The sequence below is a fragment of the Zootoca vivipara genome, chromosome 3, assembly GCF_963506605.1.
Source record: "Zootoca vivipara chromosome 3, rZooViv1.1, whole genome shotgun sequence".
NCBI lineage: Eukaryota > Metazoa > Chordata > Lepidosauria > Squamata > Lacertidae > Zootoca > Zootoca vivipara.
This window is the reverse complement of record NC_083278.1, coordinates 32,418,512-32,438,800: the sequence shown is the minus strand read 5'-3', so window position 1 is coordinate 32,438,800 and position 20,289 is coordinate 32,418,512. Positions and strand designations below refer to the sequence as shown.

General features: G+C 44.2%; 1 protein-coding gene across 1 annotated transcript in view; it reads left to right on the top strand.

Annotated features, from left to right (window-relative positions):
- Positions 1–20,289, top strand: part of LOC118082770 (protein eyes shut homolog) — a 70,151-nt gene that overhangs the window by 35,695 nt on the left and 14,167 nt on the right. The window contains exons 4-9 of the mRNA XM_035110602.2: positions 9,754–9,926; positions 11,507–11,689; positions 13,946–14,112; positions 14,959–15,103; positions 16,956–17,130; positions 19,910–20,082. Coding sequence (XP_034966493.2) covers positions 9,754–9,926; positions 11,507–11,689; positions 13,946–14,112; positions 14,959–15,103; positions 16,956–17,130; positions 19,910–20,082 — 1,016 coding nt within the window. The remainder of the gene's footprint in view (positions 1–9,753; positions 9,927–11,506; positions 11,690–13,945; positions 14,113–14,958; positions 15,104–16,955; positions 17,131–19,909; positions 20,083–20,289) is intronic.

Sequence of the window (20,289 nt, the reverse complement as noted above, 5' to 3'; positions counted from 1 at the left end):
CTTCACATGCTTTGGTGATGGGCTTCCTTTGTCTTTCAGCTTTGCTATTTGGAAATGTAATGGCAGATATTTATCTCAAGGAATAATGCATTTCACAGTCTTGAAAGCAGCAACTATTTACACCTCCAATTTTAGCACTGAATCTAAAACCCTGGTGTTGCTACTGACACTTAGGGGAAGAAAGCAGGAGGGATCTTCTAGATGTTTATCAACTTAATCTGCTAATGGATGTGATTAAACTGATTCTTGTGAGAATTGCCATGATAGAGAACAACACCATCTAGCAACAAAGCTAAGCAGAAACACTTGGTTTTAAAAACTGGATTCTGCTGAGTTTGGAACCACTAAAATTAATGGTATTTTCCCTGGGTGGCAAGCTGCCCAGGTAGAGAAGGAAGAGGAGCAACCCAAGGTGTTTCACTGCCTGTGGAAATAGCAAATGGTGTCCCCACCAGTTCAAGATGCATATGATTCAAGACTGCATAGTTCTGTTTGCATAAAAAGGTCTGAAGGCCCAAAGCATCTTGCCTGGAAGAGTCTTCCACAGCATGGGACCAATGACACTAAATACCCAATGTCTGGGAGGTGATGCCATTCGGGCCTTTGTCACACAACTAACAACACTCCTCTGGGTGCTCTCAGTGATCAAGCTGGGATCAAGGGCCCAAGTTGTTCAGGGCTTTGTGTAACAACACAAGTCCTTTAAACCTATCCTGGTTGTATATGGGCAGCTAGTGCAGAGGTCTTACAGGCTGCTGGCTGTTTGCTCCCAAGTCCAGCCACTGCATTCTGCACCAGCTGGAGCTTCCGAATCAGGGCCACGGGCAGTCTCCCCTAGAACACAGTGCAGCAATCTAGTCTTGAGGTTACCAATGTATGGACTACAGTGGCTAAGTGAACATGACAAGATATGCAGGAAAACCAACTTACTGTTACTGTTGTCCTTTTTAAAAAAAATGAAAGCATGTTAGGTTTTCTTGCTTGTTCTTTGGGAAAGTTTGTGTGTCTTTGTATTTTGTTCTGGCGGGGATCGTCGTAAAATGATTAAAGCCGACCCTGAGTAAAGGTTATTGGATAAATATTAGCTTGAACTCCCCCCCCCCCAGTTTTTCCTATGTGTGTACCTACCAGCTTGCAGGCTTCCTGAAGGTATTCCTTCTGAAGATTAAGGTATCTTCTAATTGGGATTCATTTTGACAGTCACCTCTTGGCCCTGTGTGAAGGTAGTAGCAAGGAAGCGTTTGAACTAGTTGAGCTTTCCATCCCTGATAAGCACAAGCGACATGTACAAAGAATGAAAGCACTCCATATATTAAGGAGAAAGCAGGCCAAATCTCTGATCCCATCAGTCCAGCAGCTTCTGTTTCAAATATTATTGACTCCCGTCTGTAGGGTGCATAGCCATAGCCGAAAGGAGAGCTTGGCTCATTAGCTGTATTGTTGTTACCAAGATCTGGGTAAGAAGAACAGGATTACAGCCAAGTCCTCAAAAAACAGAGCTGGCTTTCATTTTAACACTACGGACAACATATCTTGTGAGCTCAATCTTTTCCCTCATATAAACTGATTCCATTTTTTAAAAAATAAATAAAAAAGACCTAGGGGTTTAAGACGAGCCTTGATCAATTAGAGCAAAGATTTACAATGGCCAAACAGATGTCTAATGCCCACAGGTACAAGTAGGTTTTAATAACATAAAAAGGAATTGGGAAGAGACACTGTCTATTTATTACTTATTTAAAACCATATATAAACCATTTGCCATTTTAAAATATCTCTTAAGTGACGTACAACATAAAAACAACCATTGAAGTTTAATTGAAACAAAAATACAACATGAAACCAGTTAAGTCTTTAAAAGGAATAAAAACAGTAATTCAAACAAAAAAAAATCAGTCTGACCTTATGGGTCAGCGAAAGCCTGGGCAAAAAAACATGTCTGAAGCAACTGATGGTCACTGCAGACTGAGATAAGGTGCAAGAGTCAGGACTATGAAAATATTCTGTATTTTGTCCAATATGTGGGATATTATGAAAAACTGAAAAACAATATACTGAGGAGGGAAAGTCCATGAGCAAATCATGGAGGCAACAGCTCTCTTCTGCTGTTACTCTCCAGCAACTTATATCAAGTGCTCTCATGAAGGTTCCTTGCAGCTTCCATGAGTGATAGCCATTGACTAGTGTGAATCACAGCAAAATCTTGCATTGCGAAGTACTCTGGTTCAGAGTTCTAGCCACCCACTGTGTCCTCCTTCCCCAGTTTTCTGCTTCTTTCCTGCTGACAAATACTTGTATTTCCATGGCCACTTACAATACCCAGTCCTTACATTCATCCAGAGTGTTTATAAGCCACATTTCAGGAGCAAGCCCTCACAATGCAAAGTACCTAGAACAAATGCTACATGATACATTAGGGTTGCGCTGTTAGTGGTTTCCTCCGCTTTTTAAAAATTCCGCAAAGTTTGGGGTTCCCCTAAGTTTGCTCATGCCCCCCTAATGTGCATGACAGGTGCTCTTTGGGCTTCAAAGGGATTGGCACTCGCCTCCAAATGTCGCTAACAGAGGGAAAGATAAGCCTCTCCATTCCCATGAGTCATCTTGCAGCAGCAAATTCCACAAATTAATTACGCACCTTGTGAAGAAGCACTTTCAAACTAGGCCAAGATGTTTCCTTTTAAAAACAATTAAGCCAACGAAACCTGTTTTCCACTTCTTTCAGCAGGTCCTTTCATGATTTTGATTACATTTCCCCCTCTATTTTTTTGTCAGACAAATTTGAAAAGATTACACATAAGAGATGAATTTGAAGTCCCTTGTTGACTTTTCTGCTGGTTAAAAAGAAAAGATAATTGCACTGATCCATCACTCCGTACATGGTGTCTGTAAATAATTATACCTTCCTTCGAAATGAGCAATGGGCAAGTTTCCACATGGCTAAAGATTAACTTGCCCTGCTCAGTGTGGAGCTGTGGGTTTTCTCCTGTATTGCCACCAGCTTAGTATGCTGGTCCCTGTGCACGACATTCCAACGCACCCTTTTCTACACATGCAGTCTTATTTCTGCGCAAAGAACAGCTTCTTTGGATGGCTGCCAGTGTAAGCAGAAGGGACAAATTGCAGGCCCAGGAAACTCCGCAATGATAAAGCTGCAGGCACCTGTTCAGTATGCAATGCATGATATTAATTACTTCCACTTACAAACCTATCAGAGCATATTCTCCGCTTCTGGGGAGGAAAACAAATTAATAAGGTCTAGTAAACAACTCTCTTCTCCCCCCCCCCCATCCTACCTGTCCTTAGACATTTATGCAAGCAAATAGTGCTCCTTCTGCGGGCACACTATGCTAATCCACAAATAAACCATCCACAATAATAATATAAAAAATACACCATGCACTTGGCGCTATTCAACCTTATAGCTGTCAGCTGCTTTAAGGTTAATTTTCCTGGCCAATGTGCTGTTGTGTTTTACCAAGATGTAATGCATTGGTCTGTGCTAGAGGCAGAGGATAGTATTTTTAGTATTTGAAGAAGGTATGAGAGAGAGAGAGAGAGAGAGAGAGAGAGAGAGAGAGAGAGAGAGAGAGAGAGAGAGAGAGAGAGAGAGAGAGACCATCATTGCCCAGGACAGATACATTCATCCCACTCTGATCTCTTTCTAGAGAAGACTGTAGGAAAAAAGAAATGTATATGTGTGATAAAGAGACCACAGCTCAATGGTAGAGAACATACAGATCTCAGGTTCAATCCTGGCATCTTCAGTTTAAAGAGTGGCTCATATAGGAGGGAAGGGCTGCACTGCCAGTCAGAGTAGATCATATTGGGCTAGATGGACGAATAGTGTGGTATAAGGCAGGCTCCTACATTCTAACAGTACAGTAACTCTGTCTTGCTTCTTTGCTAGCTATCAGCACTGTGTGAGGTTAGCAAATGCATGCTGTGTGTTTTTGCATGTGTTCATTCTGTTCCCATATATGGCCTTCTTTTAGTCCAGGCATAGGCAAACTTGGCCCTCCAGATGTTTTGGGACTACAATTTCCATCATCCCTGACCATGGGGTGTTAGCTAGGGATCCTGTTAGCTAGGGATAATGGGAGTTGTAGTCCCAAAACATCTGGAGGCTCAAGTTTGCCTATGCCTGTCTTAGTCCATTGCTCCAGGTATTTGTTGTTTCTGTTGCCAACTCATGTAAGAGCCCTATTGGATCAGACCAATGACACATCTAGTCCTTCCTTCGCTAACCCACAGTGACCAACCAGATGCCCATGAAAAGTCCACAGGCAGGAGATGAGCACAGCAGCACTCTCCCACTCGTGCTCTCCAGAGGCTGGTATTCAGAGCCATCTCATAGGGATCCATTTGGCTACTGTGAGAACAGATTGCTGGATGAGTTAAGTCTTTAGCCTGATTCTGCAGAGCTCTTCTTACCTTCTCATGCCTGTTCTTGGAGGTCACAAGAAAGGAAATTACAAATAAGCACAGAATGGACTCCCTCAGGAGATTGTGAACTCTCCTTCCTTGGGGGTTTTTAAGCAGAGGTTGGATGGTCATTTGTCATGGATGCTTTAGCTGAGATTCCTGCATTGCAGAGGGTTGGACCAGATGATCCTTGGGGTGCCTTGCAACTCTACTGTTCTATCATTATATGAAATGTGTGTGTTATTTTTGCCTAGTAAGCTCTTCTTGCTAAATATGCACCCTCTGATAAAATCCAAGTTTAACGTGTCTTACAGAGATAATCTCAGGTAAGGTCATATTCTGAAGAATCTTTCACCATGTTATGATGAGAGAGCAAGTTCCTATTTAATCTAATGTCCTAAATGCCTAATCTAACAAAGTCTAGTCCCATGGGGTCTCTTTAACCCCATCCCATTTGGAAAAATGGAGAGCAAGTGACCTTTTGTATCAACGGTAAAGGTCAGGCTGCAAGGCAGGCTTTTCTCCCCCTGTTAACACTGTGAATCCATTTCATCTGGCATATCATCTGGTCAGGTTAATTTCCAGTGCTTCAAAACTCTCAAAATCACACTTACTGCACATTTGAAAAATGTCAGCATTGAGTTTTATAGCATTAGATTTCACACTTTTGGAGGCTTTTTTATAACTTTCATAATTTATAGCCATCACCGAGGAAATACACAAAATGCAGGGCTTGAATCATCAAGGAAAGTAAAAGGTCAGCCTACAAGACTGGACAGCCCAAATAACAGAGAAGGATTATGTACAGAAAAGGGAAAATATGAAGGGACAGAGTAATTGCTTTCTTCTGCATCTGTAGCAGCATGACCTCCAACTACTGCTTCGTACTCTACCTTCAGTTTCAAACGGTAGTGCATGCATGAATCAAAAACTTTTGCAATGTGCTATTAATTGACCTCCTGCTTTCTCATATGTCCCCATATGCAGAATGCTGCAACTTGCTTAGTTTTTCTTGCTGTATGCTACAGTCACAGACTTCCATGCATGTAACAGAACTTCCCGTTCCTCCAGTACAGTAGTATGGATTCCTACAAGGCAGGGCATTGCTCCTGACCAGCGAGGGGGAGACTTGCCAGGTGCAGGGAGCTTGGTGTAGTTCTGGTGCCAATTGATGCTCCTTTTGCGATGCCCACACTCCCCCTCTTGGCTCTCCCTCCTTCAGTAACACTTGGCACGTCCGATTATGACAGAGTAAGGGAAATAATAAAAATAAAACCAAAACCATCAGGGGGAAATAACTAAGGAGCCCCAGCACGGCGTCCTGTGAAAATAAAGCAAAGGAATATTTGAACTGCAAGTGTTTGTTTTTAAGAGGGAATAGCTATTTCCCCAAGCACTCACAACTTAACTTTCAAATGCAGAAATAAATATTTGCAGCCTAATCCCATGAATGATTTATCAGATGCAATGCCCTCTTAGTTCAAAGGGGCTTACTTTCCCCCGCTTGCAATGCTTTGAACAGAAGACATTGAGAAGTTTCCCACCAGAAGCCCCATTAAAATGAGTGGGGGCTGTGCAAAAACACCGCGCCATCCCATTCAGCAGGGATGGTGCCAATAAATTTATGAGATCGTGTGCTTAATGACTAGCCATTGAGAGACTGGTGCCCATGTGAGCCGATGAGTGGCATGCCACAGTTATCAAAATGATTGAAAAGACAGGGTATTCGGTGGCACACACCCATTTACATTCCTCTTTCTGGCTCTCCTCTCCAGCACTACCTCTATACACACAAAAGGCTATTCATAAGAAATGTATTATTGCAGCTGATAGCCATTTCTCTTTTAAAAGCTGTCTGGAGGCATTATTCAAGCGGATTCATTCTGGAAGGCTTCCCAGCTGAGATTCTCTGCGCCTTGAAACTGTGGGTGGGCTCCTTTGAAATACGCTAATGAACTGTTAGGCCCAAGGAGTGTCAGGAGGAGTACTCATTTTCTCTTGCTAATAAATACAGCTTCCATGGCTCTGGAGCTTTTTCTCCTTATTATCTGGTTAGGTGTTTTGTTTCATTGTCTATGTAGCAGACTCTTTTTAAGACTCACTTCCTTAGCTTTTATCAGCTGAACCAGAGGCAGCCAATGTTGTGCCCTCCAGGTGTTGCTGAACGACAACTCCCATTAGTCCTACCTAGGAAGCCAAAGGCTAGGTAACTGGAGTTGGAGGTAAAAAAAACACATCCGGAAGGCACTATGTTAATTATTCCTGATCTGTGGCCTTGATTCAGGCCCCACCCATCAAGCCAACCAGCCCAGTGCTAAAATAGGCTTAAAATAGGGCTTTTTTCAGCCAGAACTCGCTGAAACTCTGTCCCGGCACCTCTCAGGTGGGTGCCATTGTTGTCATAAGAGAACAAGGGAGGCGTTCATGGTGAGTTCCAGCACCTTTTTTTCTAGAAAAAAATGGCACTTTTTAAAGGTGGTTTAGAACAGGCATCCCCAAACTTTGGCCCTCCAGATGTTTTGGACTACAATTCCCATCATCCCTGACCACTGGTCCTGTTAGCTAGGGATCATGGGAGTTGTAGGCCAAAACATCTGGAGGGCTGCAGTTTGGGGATGCCTGGTTTAGAAAGTATAAAAAATTTACAAACATTAAAATATAAACATCTATTATTAAAATATACAATAGAGCAATACCACTGAAGTGACTAAACACCATTAAAAATGGGAGACTCAGGTCAAGAGATCATGGGAATGCCTTGACGTGGCTTCAAAAGCTGGGGGAATGCCAATGCAGATGGGGCTTATTGTATTTTAGCAGTGTGTGTTCATGGCATTGGTGCTTCTAGTGAAAAAGCCTGCCACTAAGCTAGCACAAGCTGATAATCATCAGGTGGGACAAGACTAAGTGGGTTCTTTTCTTTTCTTTTTTAATGGTCACTATCAGGGCATTAAAAGGAGAAGGGGAGGGAGTCAGACTTTCAGGTAACCTGATCCAGAGCTGTAAGTAGCAGGACCTTAAAACTAGATCAAAGTCTAATAGGCATCCATTGTCAGTCCCTCAAGACAAGTGTTCTATGTGTATAGTATGGGGCAATATTCACCACCTGAGTCATGACATGAATGTCATGTTTCTGACATTCTCATTGGCACACCAGGGGAAGAAAAGAGAGGGTAAGGGCCCCAGTCTCTGGTTCTCGTATTGCTATGGCCAACATGTGAAGAGACATCATTGCATTGTGAGTTTCTCTGTCCCCACAACAGAGATACAAGTGGTGTGGGTGTCAGAGAAACTCCCAATGTGATATTGTAGCATAGGAAAAAGAAGGAAAGAGTGGTGTGGCTGTTTCTGAAAACACCACGTTGCCATAATATCTGGTTACATCAGATGGTGTTACAGGGAGAATGTTGACTCCTGTGATTCGATTTCCAGAGGGGCAGCCATGTTATTCTGTGGCAGCAAAAACAAGAGTCCTGTAGTATCTTTAAGACTTAAGTAATTTTATTGTGGAGTAAGCGTTCCACAGAACTATAGCACCATCATCCACACACTGCATTTATAGCACATGGCTTCCTCCCTCCAAAAGAAAACCCTGGGAACTGTAGCTTATCCCCTAACCAAGCTACAATTCCCAGCACACTTTTGAAACTACACTTCCCTGTATCCTTTGCGGAAGTAATGTGCTTTAAATGCATGGGGTGTTTGCAACTTCACTGGACGCTCTAATTCATATTCACTTCCATTACGGCTGATATGCAACTGAAGATGAAGATATAGAAACATTCACCTCTTCTCCCTCACACTTTCTTTTGGCCTTGAAGGGACAGCAGTTGTTTCATCGGGTCCTCCCTCAAAGAGGGCATGTGTTGCGGTGAGACCTGGAGACCAACACCCTTTATTGTGGGTGGTTAAGATTGGTCAGCCACAACACCCAATTGGAAGGTCCCTCAATGTTGGGTTCATTCTGGCCAATGGGGCGCAGTCCAAATGGATCGAGGGACCTATATATGCCATGCACGTGACCCAGAGCTTCCTCTTTTGGTGCATCCATTTGGAACACCCACCCACCTCTCCCTACTTTTAAGGCTTTGTTGCGCATGACCTTGTTATGCTGTCGTGTGTCGTCTGCCATTGGGACAGGGGCATGGCAGGAATTTCCCCCACTTGGCTGATTGGCTGTTGCCATTTGGGTTTCGCCTGCCGCGTAGCAAATCATCACAACTTGTAAGGTTGCAGATAGGCACTGGTTCAGGTGATAGGGATGGGAGAACGCTCTCGCCATCCCTATGTGAAGGGTATTTCGTTAAAGGAATCCAGGGACTCAAATGGTTTCGTCAACCCCTGAGAAGGGGTTGTGCCCATGCCTGAGTCCAGGGGGACATCTGTGTGGTGGACATAGTCTATTCCCAGCTTTCCACCTATCCAGCTGTTCACCCTTGGCTGACCTACGCTGGGGCCCTGAGTCAGCGTTACCTGCAAGGGTGCAGGGAGCTAGTCGAACCAGAGCCTATGCAACCACTCACTTTCTGTAATCAATAAAGTTGTGGCCTAAATTCTGCCAAAAAAACTAAACCAAAATTTGAGTCGTGTGAATTTATTTGGGGGGAGGTCTCTGGGTCTGAACATGCAAATTCATTTTGCTGAGACAACACAACGGATAATTGACCAGAAGCCCTCAGAGGATTACACACACTGAGGAAATGAACACCATGGAAAATCTGGGAATATTTTTCAAGGGTTTGAATCTTATTAACGGAATTGTATGAACCATAAAGCAGGGACTTGGGGTTCAGGCTTAGAAATAAATCTGAACCGGAAGCAAACAACTAGGTTTGACAGACATATTCTGCAATATGAGGTAGAAAGGTAGGTAAGATTTTCACCTCCCCTTTTCAGAGGCAGATTCTGGTAGAAATGGAAACGGGTGCAGAAATTGCTGATAATTCGCTTATTCGTTCAGTATCTGGAACAGAAATTAATCCAGCAAATGCAACCAGTATTCACTGTTGTTGTTTTCACTCCACAAACTGTACATAATTTATCACTTCTCTCCCCCCCCCCCATTTGTGTTGTGTTTCTGTTGCATTGAAATTAATGGTGTGGAACAACATAATGATAATGGGATTGATCACTCAATTAATTATGCAAAATTCCTCCACAGGGAACAAATGAGTTGAATAATGTAGTCTTTGCTGGATGCTGAACTGCAGCCAAGTGGAAACGGTGCTGCATGCGATGAACACTGGCTGGAATGGGAATGGATACCTTCTTACATCCCCCTTCTTAACAAATGCTGTTTGGTAACCTTTCTCTTCTTTTAAATTTTAACAGTGATACAGAGAACTGGTTCTGTGAATGCTCTGTTCTCTACTCTGGGAAATTATGTCAGCTTTCAACCTGTGAGGAGAACCCATGTGGAAATGGAGCAACATGTTTTCCAAAATCCAGCCAAGACACCGTGTGCCTCTGTCCCTATGGAAGGACTGGAATCCTTTGTAATGATGGTAAGAGAAGAATGCAGAATTTAGCTGGTCAAATGCAGAGAGAGGGAGATCAGAGAGAGGAGAGATTGAAGCCTCTTTGTGTTAAATGACAAAAAATAGCCTTTTTGTTGCTGGGCAAATTGACTTCATCACTTCTCTCTGCTTCCTACTTTTCAGATGTTCAAGAACATACAATTTAGTGCACTGGATCTATAATCCTCAGTATGCCTCTGTACTGGAATTGTTGTTTGTTTAGATGTTTTAATTGGTTTACAGTTTGTTCATTTTCCATCCTGTGCCCCTGTCAGAGGATGCGGGGGCATTATATATTTAATAAACAAACAAATAATCAATAGGAACATTCCCTCCAGTTTATTCAGTTGAATTGGATTCATTTAGAGTGTTTGAAGTTGCATCCGATTTGAAATGGGACCCATTTAAGTCAGCCTGGAGCCCTCCTGCCACACCCCTAACCTACTGAGAGCCCCACTTCTTTCCCTACACTTACAAGGGTGGTGGAGAGGGACTCCTTGCAGTGTCAGGCATCAATCAGGAGATGCTGCTTCACACATGTGTACCAGCACCCAGGGTGATGTGGTTCCCATGGTTTTTGATGTTCCTGAATGCTGCTACAAACATGTGCAGCCATGCCCAAGATGGCTGAGAACCAGAAGGCATGTAGCTCCCGTGAATCCCTGTCTTTCTGGACATTGCTTATAAGCAGTTCTTGCAGTGAGTATTACTCCCTTGCCTTGGTTAAGCATGGCAGAGAAAAAGGATGAGGCAGGCACCAGGGCACAGGTAGTGAGTTAAAGCAAATCAATTTAGTATAGACCTGGACTTTACATTGGACCTGGAGAGGCAACCCTCTTCAAAATTGGTTTCAGCCAGACACAAGAGGCATAAGGGTGTGGAAAGAAATAGGAGCATGTCAACTGTGGGCGGTGGAGGTTGGTCCATTAGGGCAAATGCAGCGCTGCCCCACCGACCTCAGACTGCCCTTAATCAGCCCTCGTTTGCCTGCCTCCTTACATGCTACCAGGAGTGGCGCATTGGCTATCAGCTTTCTCCTTTGTTTCCGTGTTGCCCTTGTGGAACTCGGTAGGGAGAAGGATGCGGTCAGAACTAAAATTAGTTGACTCTGTCCGGCAATAGCTGTGCCTCTCTCCACCATTGGCTCAAGCACCCCCTACTGTTGGACTCCCGGTCTTCTGCATCACCAGTCTCCGTGGTCGTCAGCTACCACTGATTATGGGGGAGAAGTTTATAGCAGGGGTCAGAGGATTAAAGCCCCCCTCCCACCTGCCATACAAGGGTCTGGGTTTGTGTAATGTGTCATCAATTTGGCCCTTAGCCTATAGTTCCCTGTTATGTGCCAAATGGGGAACTATGGTTTAATTTCAGTTTACTAACCAGGATATCAAACCACAGGGGCAGTTGGTATGCTGAAACTGGCTTGCAAAAAAAGGGAGAAATGTGTGGAGAACCCAATCCTAGCTCTCAATTCTGAATGCTAAGAAAACATCCATATGAACTAGGCCATCACTTGCTGTTCACCTGTGCTTCTTCCAACGACATCCTTTTCTGTGTTTTTCAAACAGTTATTAATATTACCTATCCTAACTTCAGTGGGACAGATAGCTTTGGTTATACCTCATTCCTAGCCTATTCAGCAATTCCAAACATCAGCCTCTACTATGAATTCCAACTGAAATTTCAATTGGCAAACCACAATTCTTCACTGCAAGACAACCTGATATTTTTCACTGGTCAGAAGGGTCAAGGTAAGTTATTTGTGTTTCTCTGGGGAGGGAGCGTTATTCAAATGGCAAAGACAAAGTACGGTAAATGAGGGAATATAGATATATGGATTGCAGTTTCTGGGCACCTCTAGAACCATTAACAGAAATGCATATAGCATTTGTTATATTTTTATTACATGGAAAGTAATGTTTATGTTAAGATTCTCGACCGGTAAGTTCCTTATAGTCACTTTTTAATTTCAGAAAAGACAGGTATTCTGTCTCAAAGGCACACCTGTACAACCCTGGATGCTGGTCACCCTGGAGAACTTCTGCCAGTTAGAAACCAGTTAGAGAGGCCTGTGTCTAGACCAGCCTTTCTCAACCTTGAGTCCCCAGAGATGGTTAGACTACAACTCCCATCATCCCTGGCTAGCAGGACAAGCAATCAGGAATGATGGGAGTTGTAGTCCAACAACATCTGGGGACCCAAGGTTGAGAAAGGCTGGTCTAGACAATACAGAGCAGGATGGATAAATGGCCCGACCTAGTATAAAGCAGCCTCCTCTGTTACTGTGGAAAGGAGTTTGCGTAGGGTATCATCCAAATGCTAAAATGTGATTGTTGGGGACTGAACGAAAGTAGAGGAAATGTCTTAGCGCTTTCATCAAAATAATCTGTACACAAATCTATGTAAAGCCACCAGGGGGCATCAGAACACTAGATGGAAGGAACATGAGAAAGTTTAGGAAGACCAGTTTACTTTGCACTGTGACAACTGGCTGCACATTCCTATATATGTGTACTCAGAAGTCATCCCCCCTTGTTTTATATGTATATGTGTGTGTGTATGAGACATACCTGCTATCCTTATAACAAACAAAAAAACCAACCAGCAAGCTTTGTGGCTGAGAATTTGAGGCCAAAACATGGTTAGATTAAGCAAAGCTTGGAACTTGATATATACACCAGGCGCCCCCAAACTGCGGCCCTCCAGATGTTTTGGCCTACAACTCCCATGATCCCTAGCTAACAGGACCAGTGGTTGGGGATGATGGGAATTGTAGTCCAAAACATCTGGAGGGCCGAAGTTTGGGGGTGCCTGATATACACCTTCCAAATAATAATAATAATAATAATAATAATAATGCAGAAGTAGGGAGGTGTGTGTGTGTGTGTGTGTGTGTGTGTGTGTGTGTGTGTGTGTGATCACATACAGATAATTACAATAAAAATATCACAGCACCAGCCCTTTCCTCAAAAACAGCCATTTCTGTTGGAAAAAGAAAGTTGTCACCTGCCGGCAGAAGGACAGCAAGGAGGGAGCCAGTCTAACTTCTCTCGGGAGAGATTTCCAAATCCTGGGAGCTGCCACCAAGAAGGCCCTGTGAAGATCTCAGAGCCTGGGCAGTTTCACATGAGGAAATAGACTTTTCAGATAGCCTGGACCTAAGCTGTATATGGCTTTATAGGTAGCCAGTGTGGGAACTGCTCTAGCAAGGGGGTTGCATGTTCCCAGTCAACCATCTGTCTGCAGCTCTTTGAGCCAGTTGGAGTTTCCGAGCACTTCTCAAATGAACTTTTAATTAAAAATGCAAATGATTTGGGAAAGCAGTGTTACTGTGTCATCTTGCCAGCATGAAATAGGAAATCCATCAAAGGAAAGAAGTATCCATCCTCTTGTTTTGCAGAGTTTCCGATTTCCTCTGTGCTAATCAACAAACTGGTAAAACTTGAAAGCCCCATTCCCTAGCCAACATCACTCACTAGCAAGAACAAGAAGGACTTGTCAGTTACCCTGGTCCTCCAGCTGATTGTGCTATCCCCCCTTCTCTGGGGGGGGGGGGGAATAGCCCATGAATCTTCTCCCCAAATTCCTGTTACACTATGCCACCGGACTAGTTTTTGAGTGGGATTAAGAATAAGAGCAACGTGGAAACAGAGATGATGTCCTGCTATTCTGCAGAGATCTGAAGTGGGAGCAGTGGGTTTTGGTTGCCTGTCGGACCTCTGCTCAAACTGCATGTTAACAACTAAACTAAAACATTACAAAATGCCGTAAGCCTGCAATGACCTCCTTGTAAAAGAAGGCAAACTCTGGATTTGCACGCAGTCCTGTTTACTCTGCTTCCTGTGCACTCTCAACCGCTGGCTTGGGAAGCGGTGGGCACATGATATTAGCTGCAGTCCCTCTCTGGTATCTAGGCGATCATTTCTTGCATCCTGTCATTTCGTTTTGGTAATGTAACCCAAGACTCACTCCCTTAATGTATCCCCTTGTGGTTATTCTTACTCCAGGTCTTAATGGCGATGATTTCTTAGTGCTAGGCCTGCGCCGTGGCCACCTGGTGTACAGCTACAACCTAGGATCTGGAACAGCCACTATCATTAGTGAGCTGCTAGATCTGACACGGCATATTCACGTGGTCAGTCTTGGCAGATTTCTTCAGGATGGCTGGATGAAGGTAATGCTTCCTTTGGAAGAGATGCTTATAAAACTCACTGAGGATGGGGTGGTTGCAAGTGGCTTCAGCCTGGTCCCTGCCTCCCAGCCTAACCTACCTCACAAGGTTGCTGTGAGGATAAAATTAGAAGAACCATATATGAGCTCCTTTGGTGTAAGGGGCAGGATACTCTATATAACCTTTATTAAGTTTGTCATACAAACAAAACTTAAAATATATACTCTTGAATCCTAAGAGTTAAATATATTCATGTACAGTGGTACCTCTAGTTGTGGACTTAATCCGTTTCGGGGTGCTCTTTGCGCCCCGAAAAGTCCGCAAATGGAGCGTCTCTTCTGCGCATGTGTGCGACGCAATTGAGCGCCTCTGCGCGTGTGCGGGTAGCGAACCCGGAAGTAAACACTTCCAGGTTTGCCGCGTTCGTAAGCTGAAAGTCCATAACAAGAGCGGAACGCAACACAAATTATGACTGTACTGTGTCCTGAAGTCTTCATTCAATGAGGTTGTTGAAAGCCCCTCTCCATTTTCAAAAGGAGTTCTCCACCCCACCCCACCCCCACACACTGTCCCTTATGAATTGCTCTTGAAATTCTAGAGCACTCTGAGAAAGATACTGGAGTGGGAAATGGGGGTGGGAAGGATACAACTTGCTTATTTATGTATTTACTATTCAATTGCAGCAGTGCCTTCTAACCCTTCACTGATTTGAAGCTTAGACTGTAATTATACAAAACACGTTATTGGTGGTTTCTTCATGTTTGGAAGCTTGTGGGGATGAGATAAGAGATCTGCTCAATTTGCTCCACAAATAACAGGTTTTGGTTTTGTTCCGCTTTTGTCTGAAAGGTGGATGACCATGAAAACAAAACCATCACATCTCCGGGAACTTTGGTTGGGCTCAATGTCTTCAGCCAGTTTTACGTAGGAGGTTACATTGAATACATCCCAGAACTCTTACCGAATGGATGCAATTTTAAGAACGGCTTTCAAGGTAACTAACAATTTCACTTGCATTGCATTTGATTTACTCTGAGCATGACTAATGTTGGATGCAACTCTTCGCATTTACATTAAACATATTATCACACCCACCCCATACCTCTATCTGTCCCATTGTTGGTTGTTCCCCTGTGATTTGTAAGCTTATTGGAGTAGGAGCCAGTCTTGCCTGTTCTTTGTAAAGCACACATGTACATAGATGGCATTATAGAATTAATGTGATGCAGAAGAGCTGGGCGGGTGGGGCTTCAGCAGACTGGGGCTGATGGGAGTTGGACTCCAGCATTATCTGGAATGCCAAAGGTTCCCCAGTCCTTAGCTATAGGAATGGGTGGTGTTATTGGGATAAACTCTACTGTTGGGAGGTGGCTTTCCACAGAATTTGCAGCTCTTCATCTGCATTAGATTTGAACCTGGATTGGGTAATCAGGAGACAACCTACTGGTGCTGGGGATAACCTGGTATCCTCAGGACGTGCCAGGCTTCTGCCCATGTATGCAGCAAGACGCCCTCCCATATCACACTCCCTTTTGCTTCTCAAAACTGAAACCTGCATATATTTGCAGTGCAATTCTAATTATGTCTGCTCAGGACAGGAGTAAAGATGTCAGAGAACGCCGACAAAAACAGAAGCTGGAGTGAAAATGGCCGGTGTTCATTTATTCCTTCCATGTTTGGAGCGGAACTCAATCCAGTGAATAAGATTAGTCTTCACTGTTATTGCTTTCAATCCACAAATTATATGTAATTGATTTCTAACACACACACACACACACACACACACACACACACACACACACCCCGTTTGCATTGTGTTTCCTTTCCATTGAAATGAATGAGGTGCAGCAACATAATGGCAAAGTAAGCTAGGTAATTTTGCCACAGTGGACAGTGAAACAAATAGTGTAGTTTTTGATGGAAGATGAACTGCTGCAGAATGTAAACAATGCTACATCCAATGAATATGGGGCAGAATGGAAAGGCCTTCTTGCCTTCCTACTCAGGAGCAAGTCTCATAGAGTCCAATGAATCTTGCATCTCCATATCTGGGCTCAGTATTGCAAACTCAATTTTTGAAAGCCAGGTGCTCCCCCCTTTCTAGTTATGGAACCTACAGTGCCTCTGATTCAGCAAGGGAAACATACAGCAAATGGGAGATTGGCAGTTTTTTTTCCAAACCAAAATAATTGGTGGGGATGGGGGTAAAGTGAGTCTGAATCCATAGGTATAGTTTTAGGGCTGGCATAGGCAAACTCGGCCCTCCAGATGTTTTGGGACTACAATTCCTACCATCTCTGATCACTGGTCCTGTTAGCTAGGGATCATGGGAGTTGTAATTCCAAAACATCTGGAGGGCAGAGTTTGCCTATGCCTGTTTTAGGGCATGTGTTTGCAGTTGCAACAACACAGTACCCATGACAGTTTGTTGGGTTTGCAAATGTGCCCATCGGCCCCGAAAGGTTGGTAACCTCAGCCATATACAGACATCGGCCACTTTTGCAGCATGTTTAAATTATCCTCTTTCTGGAGCCTTACAGAACCACCCATGACTAAATGAGATTAAAACTGAGGCTGTGTACTGTCTTTTGCCTCCTAATTTCATAGAAATATATTCATATGAATACCTTTAAGTTAGCTATACATACAGCATTGTGGCAAATAAATTCCTCCTGAGCAAGCCTTTGCCACAGCGGCAAAAATCAAACACATCTGTTCATCTTTTCCTTTCTTTTCTTCCATAAGCTTCTTGCTGAAATGCATTGCCAGACGAGTGAGGTGGTATTATTACTATTACTATTATTATTATTATTATTATTATTATTATTATTATCATTGCTTTTGAGGTTGCATTTTCGACATACGAGTTCGCACTGCGAGGGACCAGCCATTTAAAGCCCCAGGAATCCCAGAAGGCCACCCGAATGCTGGTCGCAGCGTAGGACAGTGTGAAGAGTCTCCGTGCCGCTTCATAAAATGCAGAAATGGGGGGACGTGCGTGGAAAGCGGCTCGACTGTTTAGTAAGTGCAAATGGGTTTGGGTGAATTATTATTGCATGAGAAATGCATCAAGCCCGTGCTGCCTTAACACAGTGGTTCTCATGGGCATTAGTCAAATGTAAACTAAGACGTGGGAAGCTGCCTTATATTGGGGCAGGCCACTGGTCCATCTAACTCAGTATTGTCTACACTGACTGGCAGCACCTCTCCAGGATTCCCAACAGGGTTCTCTCCCAGCAACTCCCCGGGGATGCCAGGGATTGAACCTGGGACCCTCTGCATGCAAAGCAGATTCTTTACCACTGAACTATGGCCCTTAACCAGACTTTAGATGCACATCCAAATCTTCTATGGATGCACTAACCCTGGCTCTTCTCCCCCCCCCCCCCGTTCTACCACAACTACCATATCTGGCTTTGAAAGGGGTTAAAGTTGCATGTCGAGCATGTGCTTTACCTCAGGGGTTGAGAAACCTGTGGCTGTCCAAGGATACACGTCGGGATCTGCTGCCCCTGTGGATCTTGCCGCCCGAGGCGGTCACCTCACCTTGGCTCATGAGTGCGCCGGCCCTGTCCTTCATATGTTTTTGATCTCCTTCTCCCATCCTCCCCAACCAGCATGGCCCAACCATCAGGGATTATGGGAGTTGTAGTCCAACAACATCTGGTGGCTCGCAGGTTCCCCATTCCTTCTTTACGTGCAGCATGGCTACAAAAAGACTTCTTCCTCCTCCTCTTCCTGCTGTTCTTAAAAGCTCTGTTCCTCAGAGAGCCTGGGTTTGTTTTCAGACATCATATTGGCTCCTAGGAATCATTTCCTCCTAGGGGCTTTTCACTTTTTGAGAAATCGCTTCAATGTGTCAGAGAACCTCCGTTTTGACATGATGTGCAATGCATTTAAATTCGAGAGCCTGTTGCTATGGGGACAATGCTGCTGATTTTAATAGGTGTAGCAATGCACACCATTTCCTGTAGATTTTTTTTAGGGTAAACTTTGCATTTGGCTCCTCGGCTGGGCAAACCCCTATTCTTCGTTTAGGTAGAAATACAGTATTTGAAATGCATTCCAACAGGCATGCAAAACCTCTGGTAATAAGTTTCTAGGACCAACCACCCTTGATGTGGAAAAACAGAAAATAGGTTTCTGCTGGGCAATAACTATTTGGGTATCTAGCTAACGCTTGAGTTGAAAATAATATGCACAAGCTCCTGGCATTTGGTGATTCTTTTGAATTGATTAGAAACTGGCGCATTGCTGTGCAGGCAGAGGTGCCTCGTTTTGGAGTCAAAACAATGCAAGAAAGCCAAAATAGTATTCTACTCACAGGAACATATGCTAAGTCAGACCACCAGTCTTTCTTAGATGATTATTGTTTAGATTGATTGGCAGCAGGTCTCCAGGGTCTCAGGACTGGGCCACCCCTACCTGGGGATTGAATCTGGAACCTTCTGCATGCAGAGCAGGTGTCCTATCACTGCGTTCCAACTCCCCCCCCCCCACTACCAAACTAAAATACATCATTATGGAATCATTGCTTATATACGGCAATGCACAGGGCATTTAAAAATGCAGTCCTTGGACCAAATAAGCTTCTATACAGAGATCAGCCTTTCCAAGCACCTGAATGGCAGTTGAGCATAGTGGTGGTGAAGGATCATAAATCCAGTAGCTGGCGGTACACATTTAGCACAGCAGTCCAGGTGTATTATCTTGGTACCCCCTCCTACAAGGAGGAGGGCTTCGTGGTGTTCACCTTAGTGTCTAAAGCAGAAGGGGCCCTCTTGGTAGTTCCTCTGCCCTCGAATGTTCAGAGGGTGGCCAAGAAGGAGAAGCCATTCTCTGTGGTAGCCCCTAAGAAATTGAATTCTCTCCCCAACAGAGGTGTGTCTGGCACCTTCATTTCCATTATGTGCCAAAGACACAGCTCTTCCCCCTGATCTTTGATGCCTGAGATAAATATTTTTAGGGCCTACCCTGTTTTTTTTTTTTTTAATGAGAAAAGCAGTTTTGGTGGGGGAAGATTGGAGCAGAGAAGCAGCAGAGGAGCTTCCCTTAACCCTTAACCACTTCCCTTAACCCCTTCCCCGTGTTAGGATCTCTTACACACGAGTAGGACCCTGGCAGAGACACATGCCCGAGTGGCATGTTCCCTCTCTCCTGGTCGATTGTTCAGGAGCTTCAAAAGCTTTCTTCAGCCCAAACATCACAGCGACTGATGCCAACTGACATCAGCACACTTACAGATCCGCAGAGTTTGCCCAATTGCGTAACGGAACTCAGCATTTGGCTAATCTATGTTTATTTACATATAAGCACACACAAAGCACTGCAACATCTCTCTCTCTCTCTAGCATCAGGCAGCAAAGAGAATTAACAAAGGACAATAGTCCCACTTCAGGAAACACAGTAACGCAAACATCCTGTTTCCGTCGCTTCCGACTCTGTGGAATGTAAACATACACTGTCATGTGACAGACAACAATCCCATGAATGCAAACACAGGGAATGAATCTCCAACACCCCCACCTCCCTCTGCTCCATATAACCTCCCACATGGTTTTCACAACATGTCCTTGCAAGAGGAAGTAAGTGCCTTGCATTCTGCATCAGGAAAAGCATCTGGAAGGATTACTTGCAGAGGCTGGAAAAGGGTTCAGCTCATCATTTCACTTCTTCAAATTCCCCATCGCCAAGATACTTTTCCTTAAAAAAAGAAAAGGGCATAGGGACTCTCTTATACAGTGGCTTGTAACATGCAGCTAGCCCTGATTAATAATATCTTGTGGTTTTCTCTTCTTAGCTGCCATTGCCCCGCTGGCTGGAAAGGAGCATTCTGCATGGAGACAGTTTCTGTGTGTGATCCTGAGCATAAGCCACCCCACAGGTGCAGGCAAGGTTCCACCTGTGCCCCACTGCCTGACGGCTACACCTGCCACTGCCCACTAGGAACCACTGGGGTCTACTGTGAACAAGGTAAGGCAAAGCTCTCCAATATAGACCTCTAATAATGGCATTGCCAGAGAGTTTTCCTTTTACCTGCTTCTCTTAATTTGGGTATGACACTTCAGGGAATATGGTGACGGTGGTGGTGATGCAAGATTCAACTGATGAGTCTTATTAGTGAAAGTCCTGTACAAAGACTTCCACTTGTACAATGGGGCTTCCCCCACCCATCACTCC